This window comes from Anolis sagrei, chromosome X (assembly GCF_037176765.1).
Source record: "Anolis sagrei isolate rAnoSag1 chromosome X, rAnoSag1.mat, whole genome shotgun sequence".
Lineage (NCBI taxonomy): Eukaryota > Metazoa > Chordata > Lepidosauria > Squamata > Dactyloidae > Anolis > Anolis sagrei.
The window spans coordinates 76,837,880-76,865,210 of NC_090034.1; the positions used below are offsets into that span (position 1 = coordinate 76,837,880).

At 39.8% G+C, this 27,331-nt stretch overlaps 1 protein-coding gene across 5 annotated transcripts in view; it reads right to left on the minus strand.

The window, feature by feature from the left end:
• Positions 1-3,855: 3,855 nt before the first annotated feature.
• The window catches only part of SRRM1 (serine and arginine repetitive matrix 1), a 42,091-nt gene continuing 18,615 nt past the window's right edge, over positions 3,856-27,331 (minus strand). For 3 of the 5 annotated variants that reach the window (XM_060784413.2, XM_060784417.2, XM_060784416.2), the window contains 10 exons: positions 26,412-26,683; positions 25,138-25,218; positions 24,763-24,849; positions 21,635-21,779; positions 21,239-21,280; positions 18,374-18,478; positions 15,973-16,425; positions 14,929-15,121; positions 13,379-13,561; positions 3,856-4,853 (listed from right to left, as the gene is read on the minus strand). In XM_060784413.2, coding sequence (XP_060640396.2) covers positions 4,749-4,853; positions 13,379-13,561; positions 14,929-15,121; positions 15,973-16,425; positions 18,374-18,478; positions 21,239-21,280; positions 21,635-21,779; positions 24,763-24,849; positions 25,138-25,218; positions 26,412-26,683 — 1,666 coding nt within the window. In that variant the 3' untranslated portion in view covers positions 3,856-4,748. Of the gene's footprint in view, positions 4,858-13,378; positions 13,562-14,928; positions 15,122-15,972; positions 16,426-18,373; positions 18,479-21,238; positions 21,281-21,634; positions 21,780-24,762; positions 24,850-25,137; positions 25,219-26,411; positions 26,684-27,331 lie in introns of all 5 variants that reach the window. The other 2 variants (XM_060784415.2, XM_060784414.2) reach the window with 2 other exon arrangements.

Here is a 27,331-nt window from a genome sequence, read left to right on the forward strand (position 1 = left end):
AACCTGTTGACATCTACAAGCAAGGTGTTGACAGTTGCTTAAAAAGATGGGAGAAGTGTGTGTCCCTAGGTGGCACCAATGGAGAGGACTCAGAACTGGGATAAGTTTCACTGCTCTCAATACACACGAAGTGGGTTGGGAAAATCTTTAATGAAAGCCAGAACTCACTAAAATGCTAATGTACTAGGGGCTTTCGTGAGAAGAAATGTCATCACTTCCCATCTGATTGATATTGCCCTCTAGTGACAGTCACTAGACACTACAACCAAATAATAAAAGAGGTGAAGAGTTCCTACTGGCAATGAATGGAGGACTGTGTCTGCATTCATGGGTTTTCGTCTCCGGCCAGTTGTTTAAAGCAGGAGTCCAAAGTTCAAAATGGGAAAAGGCCTTTGCCTTATCTGTGTATTGTATGTCATGGTTTGTGTAAAAAGGCATTGAATGCTTGCCTTTTATGTGTACTTTAATCCACTCTGAGTTCCTCCTGGGAGGTAAAGTGGAATATGCTGGACGGGGTTACACTCCCCCTGAAGTCACAGGTCCGCAGTTTGGGTGTCCTCCTGGATTCATCACTTAAGCTTGAGGCTCAGGCGTCGGCGGTGTCCGGGAGGGCTTTTGCACAATTGAGACTCGTGCGCCAATTGCGACCTTACCTCGTAAAGGCTGATCTGGCCGGGGTGGTCCATGCCTTGGTCACCTCTAGATTGGACTACTGTAATGTGCTCTACATGGGGCTGCCCTTGAAAACGGCTCGGAAATTTCAGCTAATCCAGCAGGCGGCGGCCAGGATGTTAACTGGTGCTCCTTACAGACTGAGGTCAACCCTCCTGTTCAAGGAGCTCCATTGGTTGCCATTCATTTTCCGGTCCCAATTCAAGGTGTAGGCGCTCACCTACAAAGCCCTAAACGGTTTGGGACCTGCCTACCAGAGTGATCGCATCTCCATTTACGAACCCGCACGCTCCCTTCCATTATCTGGAGAGGCCCTGCTCTCAATCCCACCTGCGTCGCAGGCGCGTTTGATGGGGATGTGGGACAGGGCCTTCTCTGTAGTAGCCCCCCGACTCTGGAACTCTCTCCCCAAGGACCTCACACAAGCCCCAATGCTGGCTGTCTTTAGGAAGCGCCTGAAGACCTGGCTGTTCCTGTGTGCCTTTCCAGAATAGGAAACTCCTGGCTTCAAGTCCCAAATGCATTTTGCTAGAGATTCAGGATTATCTGCACATTGCACCTACCTCCAAATAAGTCTACATATTACCTGTCAAGTTCAGCACTTTTTAAATTTGTTCATTACATTTGGCCCGGCCTTTGGTTTTAACTGCGTCACGGTGTCATTGTTTTACTGTTTTTTTGTTTTGCTTGATGTTTTATTATTTGCTTATGAGTTTACTGTGTATGGTATGTTGTTGTTGTCGGTGGCCTCGGCCTTTGTAAGCCGCATCGAGTCCTTTGGGAGATTTTGCGGGGTATAAATAAAGATAATAATAATAATAATAATATAAATAAAGTGTAATATTTGATACATTGTTTATATTGTTAATTTATGTATTGATTTAGCACTATGTAATTTTATTTTTATGTGCGGCACCTTGAGTGTCTTTGTGAGCCGCTACGAGTCCCTTTGGGGAGATGGGGTGGAGTACAAATAAATATTTTATTATTATTATATTATAGTATTAAAATATTATTATTATTATTATTATTATTATTATTATTATTATTATTACAAGAGAGTGTGCCGATCACCACTGGGGCCACCTTTACTGGCTTGTGCCAGAGTCTCTGCAGTTCGATCTTTAAATCCTCATATCGTGTCAGCTTTTCCAGTTGTTTCTCTGCAATCCTGCTGTCACCTGGGACTGCAACATCGACAATCCATACTTTTTCCCCCCCACAGTCGTGAGGTCAGGAGTACTGTGCTCCAAAACTCTGTCAGTCTGAATTAGGAAGTCCCACAGTAGTTTGACATGTTCATTTTCCATAACTTTTTCAGACTTGCGATCCCACGTTTTTTGTCATAGGCAGATGGTATTTGTGGCACAAGCTCCAATGGATCATCTGAGCAACAGTTATGCAGTGTATATTATTATTATTATTATTATTATTATTATTATTATTATTACTACTAAAGGTAAAGGTTTCCCCTCGATATTAAGTCTAGTTGTGTCCGACTGGGGGTTGGTGCTCATCCCCATTTTTAAGTCGAAGAGCTAGTGTTGTCCGTAGACACTATGTGGCCAGCATGGCTGCATGGAGCACAGTTACCTATTGATCTACTCACATTTGCATTTTTTCAAACTTGCTAGGTTGGCAAAAGCTGGAGCTAACAGCATGAGCTCACCCCGCTCTCCGGATTTGAACTGCCGACCTTCTGGTCAGCAAGTTCATCAGCTTAGCAGTTTAACCCGCTGCGTAACCAGGGGGCATTTAGCAAATACCTGCCATAAATATTCTGCATGCTTAATTCTGGATCAGAAATAATCTCAGTAAAAGGTTCACTAAAAAAGGCCTCTAGTTTGTGAAGCTTCTTTCTCTTCCTACAGACCTGCTCAGACCCTCAGTATTTGTCCTGTGACGCCCCACAGGGCTCAGTATTATCCCCCATGTTGTTTAACATCTACATGAAGCCACAGGGAGAGACCATCTGGAGTTTGGAATTCAATGTCATTTGTATGCAGATGATGTTCAGCTCTATCACTCCTTTCCACCTACTACTAAGGAGGCTGTTCTTGTTCTGAACTGTGCTTGGCACCTGTATGGATGAGGCTGAACAAATTAAAATTGAATCCAGACAAGACAGAGGTCCTCCTAGTCAGTCGAAAGGCCAAAGAGGGTATAGGGTTAGAGCCTGAGTTGGATGGGTCACACTGTCCCTGAAGACTCAGTTTCGCAGCTTGGAAGCTCTCCTGGACTCATTGCTGAGACTGGAACCTCAGGTCTTGGCAGTAGCCAGGAGAGCATTTGCACAATTCAAACTTGTGTGCCAGCTGCGCCCGTACCTTGGGAAGTCAGACATGGCCATGGTAGTCTACACTCTGATTACATCCCGAACAGACTACTGCAACACACTCTATGTGGGGCTCCCTTTGAACACTGTTCAGAAGCTTCAAATAGTCCGACGGAGCAGCAAGTTGATCACTGGAATAGTGTACAGGGAGTATACAACCCCCCTGCTGTGTTAGCTCAACTGGCTGTCAGTCTGCTACTGAGCACAATTCAAAGTGCATATAAAGCCCTAAACGGTTCCAGCCAAGTTTACCTGTCCGAACAGATCTCCTCCTATGAACCACCGAGGAGATTAAGATTGTCAGGGGAGGCCCTGCTCTCAGTCCCGCCACCTTCGCAGGTACGTCTGGTGGGAATAAGAGGCAGGGCCTTTTCAGTGGTGGCCCATCGGCTGTGGAACTCCCTCCCCAACGAAATTACAGCTGTTGCCTCCCACCTAGCCTTCAGAAGGAAAGTGAAAATCTGGCTCTGGGGTCAAGCCTTTAGAGATTAGATACAGTGCAATAATAACTATGAAATATGATGCTTGGATGACGGCCCCGGATTACGATTGTGGATGGTGTAAATTTAATGTTATGTTTTAATGTGTATTTTAACTCTGATTTTAAATTTTAACTGAAATATATTTAATTGTTGTCTAAAGGCATCAAATCATTGCCATGTGTAAAACTGCTTTGAGTTCCCTTTGGGGTAGAGAAATGCAGGCTATAAATAGAGCAAATAAATAAATAAAGATATGCCAGTCCTTTGATCTTAATTGTACCAAAGCAACATGTGTTTCTGCCACAAAAAAAGTGGAGGAGGCAGTCCTGCTGCTTGGGAGGAGGTAAAATAAAATAGCCAAGATCCTTTAAATTTAGAAATTTATTTTGTTTAATCCACAAGCTTTATAATAGCTTTAAGTTCTTTTAAAAAAACAAAAACCCAGTGAGAACATGACAATATCCAAAGTTCAGGTCCTGAAGCTCTCAGAGATCCACACTCTGAAAGGTAACACACTATTCCAAAGGACCACAACAAGACCAAAAAAAGAAAAGAAAAACCCTATGAGTGGGGCAAGAACAACATTTCACAAACAAAAATGTATGCCAAATTCTGCTGATCATGGGAACTGCCTTCTGAAAAAACCAAACAAAATGGGAAAGGACAGGTGAAAGACGTAAGGGACAAAGGAAAATTCCAGTGTTCCAAAGAAATCCAAACAACCGCTCTGGCAAACAACAGGCCAAGATGTCGGTAACTTCTTCAAATGTTAATTCCAATCATAAACCAAAAGATAATACAGGCAAACACAGAAAAACCTGGGCCTTTGCATGTTTTCCTATGTAATTTCTTTGACAGTTGTGTGTACAGACCATGTAAGGCCTAGAGGAAGAAACTAGAGCCAAATAACCATAAACATTTGCACTATGGTGTTTAGAGAAATTGCTGGGTCCGACAGCCTTGATGTAAAGCCCTTCGGGAAAGAAGGAAAGGGGAAGGGAGAGAAAAACCTTTACTGCTCAAGAAAATTCTAGTGAAACCATGTCAACTGTCATAAGAAATCACTAGGTATATGCTGTGAATGCATTTTCTGCAATGAAGATCCATGCCCTTTTTAGAAAAAAACATGGTGAACTTCAACCTAGCAATTACAACCAATGTTAAAGTCTAAAGCTCAAACACATTTTAGCAATTTGAAATTGAAATCTTGAAGTACAAACCAAATACAATGTACACTTTTTATCAAAAGCTGCTTCAGCTTAAGATGGTGGAGACACCTGGGCCTTCCTCATCGACCTCAGAGCCTTCTCGCGCAGGTGCTTTTCCAAATCATCCAGGTTATCCTCTGCTTCGCTTTCAGTCTCCTGAATGCAATGGAAAGTGACCAATTACATTTAGAATCATAGTATAGGCAACATTATGTAGACAGACACAGAGCTTCTGCTAACTTGGCACACTACCCTGGCCTAACTATGTAAGACACTGTTTCTCAACCTTGGGGTCAGGACCCCTGGGGGGGTTGTGAGGGGGTGTCAGAGGGGTCACCAAAGACAGCATTTTCTCAGTTCTTGTGGGTTTTTTCGGGCTATATGGCCATGTTCTAGAGGCATTTCTCCTGACGTTTCGCCTGCATCTATGGCAAGCTTCCTCAGAGGGTGAGGTCTGCTGGAGCTGGGAAAAAGGGGGTTTATATATCTGTGGAATGACCAGGGTGAGACAAAAGGCTTTTGTAAGTTGGGCTAGGTGTGAATCTTTTCAACTGACCACCTTGATTAGCATACAATGGGCTGACTGTGCCTGGAGCAAACTCTTCTTGAAAGGTGATTAGATGTCCCTGCCTGTTTTTCTCTCTGCTGTTTTAATTTTAGAATTTTTTAATACTGGTAGCCAGACTTTGTTCATTTTCATAGTCTCTTCTTTTCTGTTGAAATTGTCCACATGTTTGTGGATTTCAATGGCTTCTCTGTGTAGTCTGACATGGTGGTTGTGAGAGTGGTCCAGCATTTTTGTGTTCTCAAATAAAGAACACAAAAACTTGTAGCCCAACTTACAAAAGCCTTTTGTCTCACCCTGGTCATTCCACAGATATATAAACCCCCTTTTTCCCAGCTCCAGCAGACCTCACCCTCTGAGGAAGCTTGCCATAGATGCAGGCGAAACGTCAGGAGAAATGCCTCTAGAACATGGCCATATAGCCCGAAAAAACCCACAAGAACTGAGTGATTCCGGCCATGAAAGCCTTCGACAATACATACAGCATTTTCTGTTGGTCATGGGGGTTCTGTGTGGGAAGTTTAGCCCAATTCTATCATGGTGGGATTCAGAATGCTCTTTGATTGGATCCTATTAAGGAAAAAGAAAATACTATCTCTAGAGGGACAAGATTAAATGAAAGGATGGCACCACTATTTATGGAAAAGTAAACCTAGAACAGCGAGAAGTTTTAACAACCACTTCATTAGGTCAGCTCTTATCAAGACCCGGAAAAAAAAAATACAAGAATAGATTCCATACAAAAACACTTTTATGGTTATCTCCCAAAGAAGCACACCATATGAGGGAATTACCAAAAGAAAATTGGTTAACATACAAACAGTTATTAAAAATAGATAGACAAGAAGTGACACTAAAAACACATGAAGAAATAAAATTAATTGACCCATCGATTATGTGGCTTCAGTTCTGGCAAATCAAAGAAAGTTTTCATCTAGATAAAAAAGGTTTTGAGATAGAAGATAAATTTTTGGACAATATAATAAAAATTGTCACAAAGTTAATTAAAAGGATATAATCCTTACATATCACCTGTCACATCAGCACTTTTAATTCTGTACCCTTTACTCTGGGCCGGCCCAGTTTTATTTGTTTTGGTGTATTGTTTATTGCTTGTTGTTTTGCTGTTTAATATTGCTTTAATTGTTTTTAATTTGCTTTAGGTTTGTATTGTTATGTTGTGTTTGAGGCCTTGGCCTTTGTAAGCCGCATCAAGTCCTTTGGGAGATGCTAGCGGGGTACAAATAAAGTTAATAATAACAATAACAATAATAATAATAATATACACTTTTTATCAAAAGCTGCTTCAGCTTAAGATGGTGGTGACACCAACTATTACCATGGGAAACCGAAGAAGAGCAAGTTAAGGAAGTAATGATAAAATGGGCAAAGGAGATAGGTCGACCAATAAAAATGATAGAATGGGAAGAAATCTGGAGGAAGAAAATTAAATATACATATTCAACAGAACTTAAAGAGAATTGGTTTAAGCTATTTTATAGATGGTACTTGACCCCAGAAAAATTGGCAAAATTCAAAGGGGGAAAAATTGACAGGAAATATTGGAAATGTGAGAAACATAAGGGAGACTTTAGTCATATGTGGTGGAGATGCAAACAAGTTAAAAAGTACTGGCATCAAATTTACAAAGAAATAGAAAACATTCTGAATTTAAGATTTGACTTTAAGCCCGAGTATTTTTTATTAGGGACCACAGATTTTGAGATGAACAAAAACACAAACAAGATTTTTTTTTCTCTAATAACCACAGCCAGAATAACCCTGGCACAACTATGGAAAACACCAAGAGTACCCACTAAAGAAAATTGGATTCTGAAAGTGATGGACATCATGAATATGGACGTTCTCACTCAAAAACTTGCTCAGAACAACACCCACCACCAGGAAAGAGACTGGGGACAGTTTATGGAATTTCTAAGAAATAAATACAGAGGACTTTATATATAAGGAAAATTAAAAGAAACTTAAAGGATAGAAGGGAAAATAAGAAAACAATGCTATATGAACAAAAAAATGTTTCAGACATATAATTAAAAACTCGGCAACAGAACCTGGAAGCAACTTACAGGGAAAACACTCTTGTTTTACCCTCCCTCCCACCCCCACTTTTTGTATTCTTTCGCTATTTCTTTTCTTTTATCAAGTTTCAAACGTTCTTTCATCTTCAATTGTTCCACCACTTTCATTGTATGTTTTCTAAACATCAGTTTTTACTTTATGTAAAATTTCTTAATAAAAAGCATAATTTTTAAAAAAAGAATGCTCTTTGATTGTAGGTGAACTATACAATACACAACTTTATTACGGTCACTGACCAGCACAAAGTGGGGCACAAGAGGAGGGAAAGCAGTTTAAAATCACAGTTTAAAACACAGGTTATTGTAACAGATATGGAACCGAGGGGGGAAAAGATTGATAGGAGGGGTCAAAACACTGGGGAGGGGGCACTAAAGGGGAAGGGAGGGGCACACTGCAAGTATAGTAGCATTTCAGCTGTAGGTGAACTATAAATCCCAGCAACTACAACTCCCATATGTCAAGGTCTATTTTCCCTAAACCCGTGCCAAGTTTGGTCCAGATTCATCACTGAGTCCACAATGTCCTCTGGATGTAGGTGAACTACAACTCCAAAACTCATGGTCAGTGTCTACCAAACTCAGTCTTTTCTGTTGGTTATGGGAGTTCTGTGTGCCAAGTTTGGTTCAATTCTATCATTGGTCAGTGGCATTTCGAACAATTACTCTGGCTTTTTTTTTGTACATTAGGCTAATTTTTGGGGGAGAGATGTACCATCTATGAATAATCTTCAACCAGTCGGTTGAAGATCATCTTCAACCAGTCGGACAGGTAGGTATATTTACATCTTTTTTTGTCCAAATTTGTTGCCATTCCTGTAGTTTTGTCTCCCGGAGCCCCCGGTGGCGCAGTGGGTTAAACCCCTGTGCCGGCAGGACTGAAGACTGACAGGTCGCAGGTTCGAATCCGGGGAGAGGCGAATGAGCTCCCTCTTTCAACTCCACCTCATGCGGGGACATGAGAGAAGCCTCCCACAAGGATGATAAAAACATCAAATCATCCAGGCGTCCCCTGGGCAACGTCCTTGCAGACGGCCAATTCTCTCACACCAGAAGCAACTTGCAGTTTCTCAAGTCGCTCCTGACACAACAGGAGCGACTTGTTGTGTTGCCCAATTTTTCATACAGTTTTAATTCCTTCCATCTCAATTGCCCATTTTAAAAGTTTGTCATAAATTTTTGTGACATTTTTCTTTTCTGTTTTGATCAGTTGGTCCCAAAATTCCTCCCTATTGTTAAATCCTACTATTTTGTCTTGTTTAAATATGTCCCTTATTTGTAAGTATTGGAGCCATGTTAAGTTCTTATATACTTCGAGTTCGTCTTGTGGTCTTAAATCAAAATTATTATTGCTCTTTATTAGCAATTCTTTAATGTCAGCCAGGTCCTCCATCCCAAAAGACTCCTTTGTTTTGCTTCTATCGGGGATAGCCATAGAGGGGTTTTTGTGTAGAAATATCTCTTATATTTATCCCAGACTTTTATAAGAGCGGATCTAATAAAATGATTACCATTTTTTTTCCAATTTTTGTTTTCTCATACCAGATATAGGCGTGCTAGCCCACTCTCAGGCCAAAAAATTCTAGTGTCAATATGTTTTCTTTCTTTAGGGTCTTTAACCCACATCAGTGCACACGCTTTGAAATAGCTTTGAAATCAGGCAAGCCGAATCCTCGTTTGGTTTTCTTATCAATCATAATTTTAAATTTTATAATATAAAATTATTTTTCTACCCAACCTCCATCTCCCCAAAGAGACATGGGGCGGCTTACATGGAGCCATGCCCAGACAACGCACAGTTAAAAACAGAACAACAAAATATAAAACAGCATAAAAACAATATCATAAACAATAAAAGCAAACATTATTCTTGGCTTCTTGCCGTTCCAAATAAATTTTGATATGTCTTTATTCCATTTTCACATTGCATATTATAGGTAAGTTTTAGAAGAGATATAGAAGTTTAGGGAGTGTGCTCATTTTTATTATAGCTATTCTCCCCAGTAGTGATAAATTTTAAATTTTCCAATTAATTAGATCTTTTTTATATTTTTCCAAGTCTCTTCATAATTATTTTTGAAGAGTTAAGCATTCCTTGCTGTTAACCAGATTCCTAAATATTTTATTTTTGATCTTATTTGATAGCCAGTCTTATTTTGTAATTCTTCTTGTTTATTTTTGGACATATTTTTGGTTAGTATCACTGTCTTGTTTCCGTTTAATTTGAATCCTGCTACTTTTCCAAACTTTTCCAATTTGTTTAAGCAGTTTTGTGTGTTTTTGTTGGGAGTCTTCTACTATACAGATGATGTCATCAGCATATCCCCTTGTTTTATATTTCTGTTTGACTATTTTCATGCCTTTCACCTCGTGGTCATCTCTTAATGCTTTCAACAGGATCTCCAACGCCATTATAAATATTAACAGGGATAGCGGGCAACCTTGGCGAGTTCCTTTACTAACTGAATTTTTTTTCTGTTAAACGGCTATTTATTTGTATTCTTGCTTTTTGATTAAAGTAAATTGCATTTATTGCATTTTTAAATTGAAAGCCTATGTCAATTTCATCTAATATATTTTTTAAAAAATCCAATTCAAATTATGAAAGGTTTTTTTCTGTGTCTAATGAAAGAAGCGCAAGTTCTTTTTATGTATTTGTGTCATAATATTCGATTGTATCAATGGTAGTCCTTAGGTTATCTTTTACACTTCTATTTGGAAGGAAACCCGCCTGCTCATCTCCAATCCAGTCTTTTAAAAAGTTCTTTAATCTATTTGCAAGATATTAGTAAAAAATTTATAATCAGGAGGGAAATTGGTCAATAGTTCCATACATCTGAAGGGTCAGCCGTATTTTTTTTAATCATAACAATTTCTGCCTCATTCTATGCATTGGGTGTTTCTTTTGTGTGTAGTATTAGGTTCATTAGTTTTTTGAGAAAGGGTAAGAGTTCATCTTTAGTTGTTTTACAAAAGTCTGCCGTGTATCCATCCAGATCCGGTGCTTTGCTTGCGTTCATCTTATTGATGGCCTCTAGAATCTCCTCATCTGAAATATCTTTATTTAATAGTTCTCTTTGCTCTTCTGTGATCTTTTGTAATTTTTGGTGTGAGAGAAATTGTACCGTTGAGTCCTCTGATATTTGATCTTTAGTGTAGAGCTGTTTGTAAAAGTTTTGGAATTCTAGTTGTATCTCCTTATCAGTTATTAGTGTCTTGTCTCTTTTTTTTAATTTGTTAGGTTTGTTTCTTTTTTCTCATTCTCCTCGCCAACCATTTCCCTGGCATATTCGTGTTTTCAAAATATTGTTGCTTAACAAATTTGCATTTATTTGATTCTAATGATTCTAATTCTAAATGATGTTTTCTTTTCTTTAAAAGGGACAATTTTCTCACTATCTTTTGATTATGCAGGTCTCTCAAGTTCTCTCTCGTTTTCCTCAATCTCTCTATGTCTTTAAGTTCCTTATTTCTCACTTTGTTATTCATAACATTTTGCTGAATGAGATGACCTCTCATAACTGCTTTAAGTGTGTCCCAGACTGTCTGGGGTTTTATCTCTAGAGTGTCATTGGTGTTAAAAAAAAGTCCTTTATAAAAATTTTGCTTTTTTTCATGTCATCTTCAGTTTTTAATAAGTTTCTGTTTAAGCGCCATTTCCATGAATATTTTTTTTTGATGGAATGTTATTTCTAGTGGACAATAGTCCGAACTGTCTCTGGGGAGTACTTTAGTGTTGTGGATCTTTGTTGCTAATGTGTTTGAAATCTAGATCATGTCAATTCTAGACCATGTCTGGTGGCGGTGGGAATAGTATGTGTAATCTTTCTCTTTAGCATTACAGGTCCCCATGAGTCCTGTAAGTCGAATTCCTCTTTAAAATAAAGCTTTTGGGGAGTAAGCCATTGTTTTTTGTTTTTTTTATTTGATTGTCATTTTTATTCACATTTTTGTCCAGAACACCATTGAAATCCCCTAAAATTACTAGATTATCGAATTCAATTTTTTGTATATTTTCTTTCAGGTATTCTAAAAAATTGATTTTTGGCCCATTTGGGGTGTAAATATTGCATATTAAGGTTTTCTCCCTTCCCATGGTTATCAATATAGCAACAACCCTTCTGTGTTGGTCCTTAAATTTAAGTTCTGATGGGATTTCTTCTTTGACATAAATTACTACCCCTCTCTTCTTTGTTTCATATGATAAATAATTTGTTGTTCATTTGTTCAGTCGTTTCCTCGTGGACCAGCCCATGCCAGAGCTCCCTGTCGGCCATCACCACACCCAGCTTCTTCAACGTCAATCCAGTCACTTCAAGGATACCATCCATCCATCTTGCCCTTGGTCAGCCCCTCTTCCTTTTTCCTTCCATTTTTCCCAGCATCATTGTCTTCTCTAAGCTTTCCTTTCTTCACATGATGTGGCCAAAGTACTTCATCTTTGCCTCTACTATCCTTCCCTCCAATGAGCAGTCGGGCTTTATTTCCTGAAGTATGGACTGGTTTGATCTTCTTGCAGTCCAAGACACTCTCAGAACTTTCCTCCAACACCACAGTTCAAAAGCATCTATCTTCCTTCGCTCAGCCTTCCCTATGGTCCGGCTCTCACATCTGTAGGTGACTTCGGGGAATACCATTGCTTTGAGTATGCGGATTTTCGTTGCCAGTGTGATGTCTCTACTCTTCACTATTTTATCGAAATTGGTCATTGCTCTCCTCCCAAGAAATAAGCGTCTCCTGATTTCCTAGCTGCAGTCTGCATCTGCAGTCATCTTTGCACCTAGAAATACAGTGTGTCACGGCCTCCATGTTTTCTCCCTCTATTTCCCAGTTGTCAATCATTCTTGTTGCCATAATCTTGGGTTTTTTCGCTTTTGCGCTTTCTTCTTTCACCTTGATTAGAAGGCTCCTCAGCTCCTCCTCGCTTTCGGCCAGCAAAGTGGTGATGATAAATAATATTCTTTTTCAATCTTTTTATGTATGAGATGCACCACATGTTTTTGGGAAATATGAGTCCCTTGGAGAGTCACAATTTGATAATTTCTTTAATGATTTGCTGAAATATTATTTTTCTTTTATTGGGAGAATTTAGTCCGTTTACACTTCCTGAGTAGCATTTCAATTGTCGGTCACTCATCTTCCATTCTATTTTCTTCATCCATTTCATCTTCTCCAAGTTCCCCATCATCTAAATCAGGGGTCCTCAAACTTTTTAAACAGAGGGCCAGGTCACAGTCCCTCAAACTGTTGGAGGGCCGGATTATAATTTGAAAAAAGCATGAATGAATTCCTATGCACACTGCACATACCTTAATTGTAGTGCAAAAAACAATACAATAATTAAAATGAAGAACATTTTAAACAAATATAAACATTAGTATTTCAATGGGGAAGTGTGGGCCTGCTTTTGGCTGATGAGATAGGATTGTTGTTGCTGTTGTTGTTGTGTGCTTTCAAGTCATTTCAGACTTAGGTTGACCCTGAGTGAGGGCCTGATAAATGACCTTGGAGGGCCGTATTCGGCCCTCGGGCCTTAGTTTGAGGATCCCTGATCTAAATCATCAATATTTGCTGTTGCCTGTTCTGATTTATATTTTTCATCCTTGGGGAGTGAAAACGGGGTCTTTTCTTCTTTTTACCTTTCCTTGGCAAGAGTTCTGAAAGGATTGAGGCATCTTCCTTTCTCAAGTCTTTTATAAAATTCTTTGGCTTTTTCTTCACTTGTTATCCAGTCTTTGTTCTTTTTAGGTTGTCATTATCCCTTCTGTTTTTTCCCATCTAAATCTTATTTTCTGAACTATGACAGATTTTAAAAGACTGCAGGGAATACCCATGAAAACACAATACACATTCTTTATCATACATGAAAGGTGCAAACTTTATATGCAATACTATGGTGGTTCTGCCCTGGCTTCTGAACATTTAACCAAGTCAATCAGCATTTCAATTCCTCGCAATATGCAATACAGAAATTGTTATACACAAACACACATATACATTTAAAAATACACAATAGTCACCTTTTTGGGCTCTAGATCTTTCTCCGGCCCTTCCTCTGCAGGTGTGGCAATGGCAGTTGTTGCAGCAGCTACAGCAGCCTTCTCTTTCTTATGCTTTTTGTGCTTCTTGTGCTTTTTCTCCTTTTTGTGTTTCTTATCCTTCTTCTTCTTCTTCTTTTTACCTCCACCTTCCTGATCAGAATTCTGTAAAGTCAAACAGTGTTTCGGTGTTTATTTTATTTAAAACATTAGACACTTCTCCGTATCATACCTAAAACAAAAGAAAACATCTACACTGCAAAAGCAATACATTTCAAGCCAATAAACTGGCAAAGGCCATATGTTTCTAGAAAAATACAAACAAGGCCCACACAGCTGAAATAAAAGCTGGTTCATCACATAAATACACTAGGGATCAAGTTGTAATAAAGTAGTTGTGGATATAACATTGCCAGACATGTTTACAGCTGCATTAACAAAACTAAACATTTTCGCAGTCAGCTGAAGAGCATGGTTGATTAATTCGAGTGCATAGACTGAAAAGAAGCCTCTAGAACAACGCTGCTCAACTTGGGAGTCTGGACCCTTGGGGGGAGGGTCGCAAGGGGGTTTCAGAGGGATCGCCAAAAAGCATCAGAAAGCATATATTTCTGATGGCCTTAGGAACCCCTTTGGCAAAGAAGACTGAAGATCTCTCCACCTGTCCTTCTCTTCCTTTTGGGAAACAGACAGCGAATCCTCCCATCAAAAGTCTTCCTCCGCTGTGATTAGCCAGCCTCTCAGCTGTTTCTGAGACTCCAAGAGAAGAGGGGAGAGCAGGCGGAGGGGAGAGCAGGTGTGCTCGGCGCATGGCAGCGTGGTGCACACATGCGGGAAAGGGAGTGAGTGCAAAGCTGAAGAGAGGCTGGTGCCTGCAAGTCCCTTCAAGGCAGGGGGTTCTGTGTGGGAAGTTTGGCCCAATTCTATTGTTGGTTGGGTTCAGAATATTCTTTGATGGTAGGTGAACTATACATCCCAGCAACTACAACTCCCAAATGTCACGGTCTATTTCTCCCAAATTCCACCAGTGTTCATATTTGGGCATATTGAGTATTTGTGCCGGGTTTGGTCCAGATCCAGCATTGTTTGAGTCCACAGTGCTTTCAGGATGTAGGTGAACTACAACTCCAAAACTCAAGGTCAATGCCCACCAAATCCTTCCAGTATTTTCTGTTGGTCATGGGAGTTCTGTGTGTCAATGTCATGGTTGGTGGAATTCAGAGTGCTCTTTCATTGTAAGTTAACTATAAATCCCATCAATTACAACTCCCAAAAGACAAAATCAATCCCCCCAATCCCACCAGTATTCAAATTTGGGCATATTGAATATTTGTGCCAAATTTGGTCCAGTGAGTGGAAGTACATCCTGCATATCAGATATTTACAAGACGATTCATAACAAGAGCTAAATTACAGTTATGAAGTAGCAACAAAAATAATTTTATGGTTGGTGGTCACCACAACATGAGGAATTGTATTAAAGGGTTGCGGCATTAGGAAGGTTGAGAACCACTGCACTGGAAGATACGCACCCTTCCTGGGGATGGACTTGGTGTAGGACTTTTAGCCTTCTTTGCAGCTGCTGGTGGAGACCAGTGAGCAGGTGATCGAGACCGAGCAGGTGATTCAGGTACTGGATGTTTCTTCGGGGGCGGTTCAGGTGATCCTGAAACAGACCTGGATGAAGATCTCCTTCTCACAGAGTGTGGACTTGGTGGGGAAACCCTGAAAGAGAGAGCACATTTGCGAATGAAGTACACAGTATACTTTCTAGGAATGCAGCCACATTATTATTATTATTATTATTATTATTATTATTATTATTATTATTTTCCTCCCACTTCTTTCCAAAACTGGTATGTTCCATTTAAAATTGCCAATACATATTTTCTATGCGTAAACTTCATTCTAATCTAGGAAGTAAAACAGATTTTTTCAAGATTTCAAAAACAATCTGCTTTTTATATTTAGTATATCTGTATAAGCAATCTCTATGAAATTTGATGTCATAATTCATGTCTAAGTTTGTATGTCTGATCTAGAATTATGCAGACTGAAATCCCTTCAGTTTTAGGAAAATGCATCTGTATGATTGTCATGATGCCTTGAATAGGACTGCAAAGAGGGAATTAAAAAAACATGGTGTTTCAAAATAATGAACCCAATTTCAAAGCAGCATGTTTCACAATGGCCATATGTTGCCATTACACAAAAAGTTAGTAAGGTTAATAAGTTATTGAGTTTTATTAAGCATGTTTGAGCCAGAAATAAATCTTTTTAAAATCACTCCAAAAGCTGGGAGAGGCATCTAGCAGTAATCACTGGAAACCCTATGTCCCATCCTTTTAAATGGAAATAAATTTTAGTCATGGGCAATTCATGGTTGCAGAGATTTAACAATTTCAAATCAGGCCCATCTTTTAAAAATTAGCTGATTTGTACTCTGAAATCTCACATCCAAAATAAAATGGGCTTGTTACAGAGTTTACACCCAACATTTTCCTTTGGTATACGTCATGACCCATTTGCCTTCATAATATCAAAAGAAGCCTTCTATCCGACACTAAATAACATACTTTTTGGATTTTTTGGGCTCTGGGGTCCTTGAGACTCTCCGGATGGGCCTAGTGCTTGGAGACGGAGACTGTCTTCGCTGGGGTGAAGGTGAAGCTCCTCTGCGTAGCAGAGGGGGGCTTGCAGAGGTACGGGAGGGCCTGGGCTGCGGGGAAGGCGAATGCCGCTTGTTCTGCACTGGGGCGTCACGGCTGGACCGGCTGGGAGGAGACCCTTTCCTGTGCTTGGAAGATACCGATGGTGAACGTCTCTTTGCAGGAGGAGAGCCTCTTTGCTTTGGGGGAGGAGAGCGAGAGACTCTGAGCTTCGTTTGTGGAGAAGGAGATGCCCTTCTCTTGAGAGGAGGAGAAGATGTCCTTCTCTTTGGAGGTGGTGAAGGAGAGTATCTTCGCTGTATTGGAGGAGAGTATCGTCTGGGTGTTGGAGAGTGCCGGCGAGGGGGTGGCGATGGAGACCTAAGAAATAACAAGGAAGAGGACAGTTTAGGAGATGCAGTAAGATATTCTCAGAAACAGGTGAAGCAAAAAACAAATGGCACTCAAGTATCACTACAGAAAGAGATCAGGAAGTTTATACATTACAATAAAGCATTGCATGAGTTTTCTAAAGTATTTTTGTTCTCTGGAGTATTTTTAAACACTGACGTCTCACTATCTTTATCTGCTGGTTGTATTTAGTTTTGTTTTCCTATTTGTAATTCACATTTTGAAATTACTGATAGGATGTATTATTACCATATTTCATTACCGCCCAAGCAGGGAGCTTTGAAATGGTAAAACAGATGCTCTCTGAAGCTTTAGATGTTCTTACTGCCTATTACAGAGTAAACCAGCTGATCCCTAATCCGTTTAAAATGCAGACGTGTGCTTCTCGCCTTAAGAACAGACACACATCTCAAGCTCTCAGGACTACCTGGAAAGGAATCCCACTGGAGCATTGCAGCACACCCAAATATCTGGGAATCACTCTGGACCGTACTCTGACTTATAAGACTATCAAGCAAAAAGTGGGTGCTAGAAATAACATCATACAAAAGCTGACCGGCACAGCCTGGGGATCACAACCAGACACAGCAAAGACATGTTCCCTTATGCTTTGCTGCTCTGCTGCTGAATACGCATGCCCAGTGTGGAATACATCTCACCACACTAAAAACAATGAATGTGGTTCTTAATGAGTCATGCCGCATTATCACTGGATGTCTACGCCCCACACCACTGGAGAATTTATACTGTTTAGCCGGTATTGCACTACCTGATATCCATCAGGAAGTATCAGCCTGTAATGAAAGGACCAAGCATTGACATCTCTGGCCCATCATCTGTTCGGATATCAGACAGCACGCCAACACCTTAAATCAAGAAACAGATTCCGAAGACCTACAGATACTTGCAGGAACACCTCAGCAAGCGAGAATCCAAAAGTGGCAGGCTAACACCCAGAACCTCAATCCATGGCTGATATCGAATGAGAGACTCCCCCCTGGGCACACACAGAAGGCTGGGTGACTTGGAAGGCACTGAACAGAATGAGCTCTGGTATCACGAGATGCAGAAATGGGGCCAAAAAGTGGAGTCCACGACATGCAAATGTGGAGAAGAGCAAACCACTGACCACTTACTATAATGCAGTCTGAGCCCTGCCTAATGCACAATGGAGGACCTCACAGCGACACCAGTCACTCTAAGTGGCCAGCTTTTGGTCAAAGGAAATTTAGCATAATGCCAAGTTTTTAACGTTGTTTGTGTTTTAAATACATTTCAACTGTATCTTCAGTTTGCTTCTGAAACAATAAAAAATCTCATAATAGTGACATTTTAATCTCTTCTTTGATTGGAAAAAGGGGAGTGTGACTATTATGCCATGAATCTCCAAGACAAGTGGAGGTGGAGGATGAATTATCTCACCTCAAAGGAACAGCTCAATTTCTGTTTTGTTTTTTTAAGCTGCCTTGTCAGGGAGAAAGAAATATCTCCCCTCCCTTCTTTCTCTGAAGGCAACACAGTTTACAAAAACTGAAATGGAGCTCTTTGGAGAAAGGAGGGAAGATCCAAGTTCCAGAGACCTTCATTTCAGTTTTTAAACTGACTTGTCTTCGGACAAAGAAGGAAGAATTAACTCCAAACAGCTCTGCAACTATTATGAGAGGAACACAAAAATACCAATTTTCCTACCCCAAAAGTGGGAGTGCAACTATTATATGGTGAAATACAGTGTATAATGTATAAAAACGCAAAGACTGAAAAAGCTTCACTAACTAAGCAAGTTCCTTTTAAAAAAAGTGTAGTAGTTTCTCTAAATGAATCCTGATGCCTGTATCAAATCTGGCAGGTTTGTTATAGTGTATTTCATGTCAAATAAACATTTAAAGGAAATATTTTATCCAGGCAGAAACAGCCTCACCTTCGCCGTGGTGGTGAAGGTGACCTACGCCGCCTTGGAGGAGGAGCAGGAGAAGGAGTACGTCGTCTTCTGGCAGGAAGTGGTGAAGGACTTCGCCTCCTCCGACTGAAGGAAGAACACAAGTAAAAAAAAAAAAACCCTTTAAAATAGATCTTGCAACTAAATATCAATAGAAAGTTCTGCAGAATTTCTATAGTCCAGTGTTTCTCAAACTCTGCTCCTCCAGATGTTTTGGACTTCAGCTCCCACAATTCCGAACAGCTGTGAAGATAGCTGGGAAGCCTGGGAGCTGCAGTTCAAAACACCTGGAGGAGCAGAGTTTGAGAAACACTCCTGTAAACAAAGCTCTGAGTTAGGCTCCAGTTGCTGTTCTTCTTTATTAAAGTTTCTACAAACAAGTATAATGGGATAATATTCTGGCATTACAGTGCTTTTCATGGCACCCAATAAACCTAAAAGACATGTTTGGCTTCTGATTGTATGAAACATGCTTAGATGAATGGAAAAGCTTGTGTGTGTGCTTACATTCACAAATGACTAACACAGGTATGCATGAATAGACAGTCTTGTAAATATTACAGTATGTAAAACATTTGGGAATAAAGTGTTGGAATTTTAAGAGGTATACAAGCAACTTTTCCTGCAACCTTCAGGTCCTCTTTCATCCAAATGCAAATTATTCAATCACCACCCATTTAGCAAGTACCATATATACTCAAGTATAAGCCTAATTTTTCAGACCTTTTTTAAGCCTGAAAAGCCCCCCTGGCTTATATTCAAGTGAGGGTTCCACACCTCTTCGCACAGCAACCCAGCTGGGTCGTTTTGCCAAGAGGGTAGGAGAGGTTGGTGTGCCTTTCTCTCCTCCTCGTAGTTTCCCACTTTCCCAGCCTCCTTTCCCACCTCAGTCTTTTCCACTTCTCCACTTGCTCCCTATCCACTCCAATCTTTCCACCTTCCCAGTCCCTTTTGCACCCCAGTCATGCTCACTTTGCAATCTTCCTTTCCCCATCCCAATCTTTTCCATGTACCCCTCTTTCCCCAGCTTTTCCCATCCACCCCCACTCTAGACTGGGGTCTTTCCCAATTGTCCAGCCCCCTTTCACACCTCAGTCATTCCCCCTTCCCCAGCTGCCCCCTTCCCATCCCAATCTGTCCTACTTTTCCAGCTACCCCTTTTTGACCTCGTTTTCCCACCTTTTCAACCACTCCTTCCCATTTCAACCTTTTCATGTTTCCAGTCCTTCTTTCCCACCCCCTTCCCCACACCAGTCTTTCTCACTTTACTTATTCATATACACACAGCATTTCCCTCAAAATGTATAGTTAAAATAAACTATGGTGATTATTGGAACGATACGTAAGCGAATTTACATTGAAGGAGGTTAGAATAATGATTTAATCAGAGTTGGACAGTCTTATCTCAAATTACAGTTTTATGTAAATATTCAAAAACATTTAACCTACTGATGCCTCAATTAATGTAATTTTATTAGTTTCTGTTTTTATTTTGAAATTTACCAATAGCTGCTGCATTTCCCACCCTCACCTTATACTCAAGTCAATAAGTTTTCCCAGTTTTTATGGCAAAATTAGGTGCCTCTGCTTATATTCGGGTCGGCTAATACTCAAGTATGTATGGTAATTAGTCCGTTGCCCAAGGCACTGATGCTAACCAACTCACAAATGGTGTGTGCCATTACAACACCAATCTAACACTGTCCTAGCAGCACAACAGTAGCAATCCTTCATCACTGTCACAGATTAGATGTGAAATAGTTCCAACAGAAGCAGTCAAAAACAAAAATCTGTCTAATGGAACACAAATGTATCACCTTTAGCCAGATTACTCCCAGACGTGTCCAGCTTCTAACAATCTCAATAGGCCCATAATTTAACGTCAAATGGGCTTACTCTTTTCATCAAAAATCACTCATTTGCAGCAACCTGCACTATGTCAGAATTTTTGTTCCCCATTATATACATATTTGTGTCTCCTACAAAACCCTCCCAACTAGGCTCCTTTGAATATTCTCTGTAAAACTAAATAAAGTTGTATCATGACAGCTTTCTACAAGATGTTTGTTTCTAATGAAGTTTGCAGATGCCAATCATACAAATACAAAGACAGTGAACCTATTTTACAGACTTTAAAAATCCCTGAATCAGGAAGCCATATTTAAGATCAAAATACATTTCAGAGGCTGTGAACTCTGCAGGTTAGAATAATACATTCGAATCATTGCTTTATAACAGTGGTTCCCAAACTTTTTTTGACTAGGGGCCACTTGACCAGGGACCACTCTCCAACATTAGTACCAAAAGGGTTATGAAATCAACTTTGGATTTGGTCTGGTTATTTGGATGCTGATTCAGAAAATTGCATTAGATAGACCACATTAACTCTAGTTTCTGATACAGAACATGTGCATTCCAGTAGTCGCCATCTGCTCGCACACAGAAAACCATATTTAATAAGCCTCAGCACTATAAGAGGGTTTTGTGAGACCAGTTGCTTTCGTTGCAACGGTGTAGTAACAGTGAGGCCGTGGACCATATTTTAGTTCTTGCGGACCACTTGTGGTCCACAACCATAGGTTGAGAACCACTGCTTTATAACAATCTGATGGAAAAACACATACACACATTATGGTTTTCTTGTTTATTAACTTATTCTTTATCATATTATATTTGTTTTGTAGAGCAAAAACCATTCCCTTCAATTCCTTATGACAACCTTATTGTTTTTTTCTTTGTCACAAAAACCAAAGAGGAGAAACACAAAGGAGGGTATGCCAACAATAAGCGAATTTCTTCTACAATTGTTTTAAAACGTATTCCTAATTAGCAGAATAGCTAACTGACCTTTTAACAACTGGCGATTGCCATCTCTTTCCCATCTGCATCCTGACAGCAGTAAAAGGGAGGAAAATGACAGGTCAAACATCCCACTGATTTAATTGCAAGGATGAAGCAGTGAGTGGAAAGACAGCAAGTTGCAGCTCTAAGCAACTGAACAATCTCTCTTCTGCTGACCCCAAATAATTTCGTAATGATTGGAATCACCAGAAGCCATTTGAGCGAACAATACAGAGATCAGAAATCTAATAACTACTACAGAAGTGACACAGTTGCAAGGACTCAGCTCTGACATCACACAGTTTTAAAGAAAACTAGTTATAACTGTTATAATAAGGCAACCAAGAGAATCAGCCATCACTTGTAAACGCCATTATGTTAGTGCTAAACAAGGGACCTTACCGAGGGGAAGACTCCTTCGGCCACTTTCGAGGAGATGGGGATGGGCTACGAGAATGCGAATGCCGTCTGCGTCTACCCACTTCACCATTCTTTACATTTGACTTTTTGGGACGTTCCTCTTCAGAGGAAGATGAAGAACCAGAATCTATTAAAAAAATAATAAAGATGGTGATATTAAAATGCAATGTGAGAATAACACTTAATGCAATGAAATTACTTGTGATGTTAAGCTTTCAGCAATCCTTTATAAAATAGTCAGTTGTGTCCTAAATTCAGCTTCAAGGAGCTTTGTGTAGTCAAACTCTGTCAATAAATGCACCTCCAAAACAAAAATGCATCAAGCTTCCGTAATGACAAATTAAACAATTATGTAACTGTGATTAATTAACAGCATAACAAATCTGTGTTCTAGTTTTAAATATTCCTCATCTGTAGGGAAGCACATGAATCCTCCCTCTCCATTTTGTAAATTAATACTTATTCACATAGCTCCAAAAAGATAATAGAATTATATAATCATAGAGTTGGAAGAGACCTCATGGTCCAGCTTGTCAACATCTCCCCTCAGAATTAGACAGTGTGATTCCAACAACAACAAAATACTTTATTTATATACTGCTCTATCTCCCCAAGGGGACTCAGAGCAGTTTCCAGTAACATCATCAATACATACAAAGTAAACAACATAAACATAAAATTAACAAGACAATATAAGCATAAAAATCATAATAGCACATATATATTTAAAATAATCCTGCCTGTTCAAGGCAATTTAAAAAAGGCCGGGCCGAGGCTAGTGCAATTTGTAGAGGGCACGGGAAATTGGGTAGAAACTATGGCTGTTCATTTCCGGGGCCTAATAGGAGGAAGTAACCTGGGTAATTGGTAGAAAAAGATATGGCCATATTCAACAGTATCTGGGACTGAGCTAGAATTAGTTGTTCTCAAAGGCTTGTTTAAACCACCAGGTCTTCAGGCTCTTACGAAAGGAGGGGAGGGATGGGACCTGTCTTATTTCTCTAGGAAGGGCGTTCCAGAGGCCTATAGTTTGCTCCAGTAAGGAGCCTGGCTGCCGCCTGTTGTACTAGTTGGAGCTTCCGGGCAATCTTCAAGGGCAGCCCCACGTTGGGGCACACTGCAATAGTCCAATCTGGATGTAACCAAGGCCTGGACCATGCTGGCCAAGTCAGACTTCATGAGGTATGATCGTAGCTGGCACACAAGTTTGAGTTGTGCAAAGGCCCTCCTGGCTACCACCGACACCTGAGCATCAAGTGACAGCGTTGAGTCCAGGAGGACCCCCAAGCTACGGACCTGCGCCCTCAGGGGGAGTGTAACCGCGTCAAAAACGATGCCACCCAAAACCCCGGTCGGCCTCACGACTGACCAGGAGGACCCCTGTCTTGTCTGGATTAAGCTTCAACCTGTTAGCCCTCATCCAGTCCATCACAGCAGGCAGACACTGGTCCAGAGTCTGGGAGGCTTCCTTGGAGTTTGGTGGAAATGAGTACAGATGGCACCCAACTCCAAACTACGGATGACCTCACCCAGTGGTTTCATGTAGATATTAAAAAGCATGGGGAATAGAATGGAACCTTGCGCGACCCCACAGGTCAAAGGCCATGGTCCAAGCAGGTATCCCCCAGCTTCATCAACTGGAAGCGACCCTCCAGGATGGAGCGGAGCCACTGCAGAGCAATGCCCCCAAGACCCATTCCAGAGAGCCGCCCCAGAAGGAGGCTCCAGGTGTGTTCTGACCAAGGTAGAATAGAGGGGTAGTATGACTTCCCTGGATCTAGACACTAGACCCCTATTCATGCAGGGTAAAATCCCATTGGCCTTTTTTGCCGCCACGTGACATTGTTGGCTCATGTTTAACTTGTTCAAAAAGATTTTGAAGAACCAGATATTTTAAAAAGTTAATAAATCTATCAACATCTGTTGTGCTTCTACATCAGAGACAGACTGAGTACCTTTTGTCAGAAATATTAAAAAATAAAAAGGTATTTTTAATGACAAAAATCTGAGTCAAGCATTGAAAAGGTTAAATGGATGCAATGACTCTGCAAAAACTGCAGTTCTATATAAGCAGGTGTACCTGCAGCTTAGTAGCAGTTAGTGGGAGAAAGGTCTCAGTCTGAGAGAACGACTCACAATGTGAGGTAGGCCTTAGCCTGTGAGAGAAGCCTTTGTGTGATGTAGGCCTTAGTCCATGAGAAGGCTGAGTGTGAAAAGGCCTGATGAAGGAAAGCTTCAGTGATAGAAGCCCCAGTGTGTGTAAAAAGCTACCATGTGAAGCTCCTGTGTAACTTCAGTGTGAGAGAAGGTTGTGTGAGAGCGAAGCTGTTTTATTTGCATATGAAAGACACCCAGCGTGGAAGCAAAGAAGGAAGTATGAAGAACTTTGTGTTGTGGAAACCTTGTTCTACAAAGAAAAGCCTCCTATGGAAGAGATAACGTTGGTCTGTGTGTTTTTGTTCTTTTTATCATTTTGGACTACTGATGCTGGGTCACGCTGCTGCTAATCAGTTACTCTGCTATATATTCATGGGGAGGAACTTTTGTTAATAAGCCGCTTGCTTAACACCTTTCTCTCTTTTTGTTTTTTAAATAATTTGTATTCAAAGAAAACAAAAACAAAAAGCATTCTTACATTAATTCACACAAGTTACACTTTTGGTACTTTTTTTGGGGGGGGGGGAGACTTAACAAATATAAAATGAACATGGACACACACCTACACAACAAGAAAAATAACAACAGAAAAACATATCTGCAAACCTCTCACACACTGCACACTGATTTTAATTACCATTTACTCTATTTGAGGACTTTTCGACTAGAGATTAAAAAAGCCAGCACACTGATAGAATCTTGCTCCACTACAATATATTTTAGGACTAAAAGCCCGAAGTTAGTGAACTGTTATCATTAATTACAGAACACTTTATTTTGTAACAACATGGAGTAAGACCCAAAATATATAAACCCAAATTAAAGAGTTCTAATAAGGCAATTCAAAGAGGACTTTTTTGCTGGTAACCTCCTCGTGAAGCTACAAAGAAGACAATCTTTATTTCCAAACAGAGATACATAGGATGAAGGTGATAACCTATAAGGTACTGTACCAGAGGAAGATTGCTGGTTCTGTCTTCTATATTGTCGTCTTTGCTGCACAGAATCTGCAGCTGCCATTTTACCACCTTTGTCTTCTTCTGAAAAACATATTTTTTTTAAAAAAAATTAAAAAACTATATTTAGAACTTACCCCAAATTAACAGTAAGAAAACAGAATACGTTTCATGTTTCTCAAACAACATTTTCAGAAATCCGTTTTTTTTCTTGCAGAATCCTGAGATGGCTCTAAGGATTTTTATTTTATTCTGCATTTAAGTATGGGCTTTCCTTATAGCTTTAACCTGCTCTTATACTGTTTTATCTGCTGAAAGTAAAAAAATACTATGATTATTTCTGTATAAAAGATGAAAAGGTAAGAAACTTACCAGACTCTGACAACTCTACTTTTCTAGGCTTTGGTGCTGGAGAGGGGGACTCCCTTTTTTCAATACTTTTATGTTTGGGAGCTGAAATGAAACACATAAATAAAACTATAAGGAATAGTGACTAACATAGAAATATATAAAAATTATGTTTATAATACAAATTGAATATTGTTTAGCTGAAATGCTTAGGAACAGACTATTTCATATTTTAAATACCTGCAGGTACATAATGAGATATCTTAGAGATGGGACCGAAGTATGAACACAGAATTAACCTATGCTTCATATACACCTCACTTTGAATTGCATGTTTGAGATTTACACGCTATTGCTGGTGTATGTTGATCTTTGTATCCTGCGTTTTGGTGTATGCTTTTATGGTGGTGTGTTTTGATATACCATATATACTCGAGTATAAGCTGACCCGAATATAAGCCAAGGCATCTAATTTTGCCACAAAAATGGGAAAACTTATTGACTCGAGTATACGCCGAAGGTGAGAGATGCAGCAGCTACTGATAAATTTCAAAATAAAAAATAGATACCAATAAAATTATATTGAGGCATCAGTCGATTAAATGTTTTTGAAGATTTACATAAAACTGGAACTCAAGATAAGACTGTCCAATTCTGAAACTATTATTCTAACATTCTTTAATGTAAATGTGCTTATGTATCCTTCCAATAATAATACAGTAAAATAATAAATGTAATAATAATAATAATAATAGAGTAAAATGATAAATAACTTTATAAGCCGAGGTAGGCCTTTTCAGCCTTAAAAAAAGGCAGAAAAACTTGGCTTATACTTGAGTATATACAGTATGTATTTCATTGTATGTACTTTAGGTTAACATGTTTTTACTTTGTTACACTAGCATAGCATTGGACTATGCTGTACTCTGTTTCAGGCTGTTATTATATACATGGTGTTTAATAATTTTGTGTATAAAACAACGTTTGTACACATGAAACTATCAGAAAGCAAAGGTTTCACTATATCAGCCACCAGGTGGACAATTTTGGAATACTTGGGATTCTGGAATTCCAAATAACAGACGCTCAATCTGTACTTTCAGTATATTAAAAATATTTACAATGATTATGTAATTAATCCCACCAAGATATTATAAACCTCACTATTCAAATGCATTTCAGCATATTCAGAGTACAAAACCAGAGTCAAATCTCTATTCAACCTATCAACTGTTATTTAGGACATGGAAGAAACTCAATGGACAACTTGAAAAAATTTGAAATTCACTTCAGTTTACCTGAGGTTCTACTGGGAGAAACTGAGCTTCTGGTTTTTCTTACACGACTTGATTGCTGAGGTGTTGGAGATCGGCGAGGTTTTGGAGGGGGACTGAGTTGTGGGGAGGGTCGATGTCTTCGCCTAGGGGGACTTGCAGAAGGAGACAGTCTACGGGTTTTACGAGGGGGACTAGATACAACTCTCTTAGGTGGCTTCTTTGGTGGAGATCGGGAACGTGAGGAGGATGAAGAGGAACTGCTTCCTGACAAAGATGCGGATGATCGTCTCCTCCTACAACAATCACATACAATAAAAACATGACTTGACACCCTTTACGAGTTTGCACCACTCTATTTTCTCAAACGCACAAAACATAGGTTCCAAAGAAAGCTCAAGATAACTTTAATTTTCACATTGTGGAAAATAGTTTGCCTCATATTTTAAGGCTGCAATCTGCAACTGAAAAAGGTTTCAGGTTCCAAAGCAAGACCGTTTTGGAATTCAATACAACAACTACTGCAAAACATTTTCAAAGTTACAATTCAAGTAAACCCTTAAATATTTCTACCAGGACTACAAAATGGGCAAGTGAACAATAATTGCAAAAACATTACAATGTGTGATAATTGGGTGAGAATGTTATATACACAAAACTAGGAAACCACAAAAATAGCAACAGCAGCAGAACGGATTACAGATCTGGCTGAAATTGAGAAATTGGCAATGATGCTACAGGGAAAATCCTAATGGAAAAGGAAAAGGTTTCAAGCTGTTTAGGTCAGGGATAGGGGTTACTCAGCTTTTCAATTGTTGTATATATGCTCAGTAATCCTATTTGACAAACTGCATCTCCTCGTATAGACTAGCTCCAACACTGCGGTCAGCACTGCGGCCACCCTTGTCGCAAGTACAACTGGTAGGAACGAGAGAGAGGGCCTC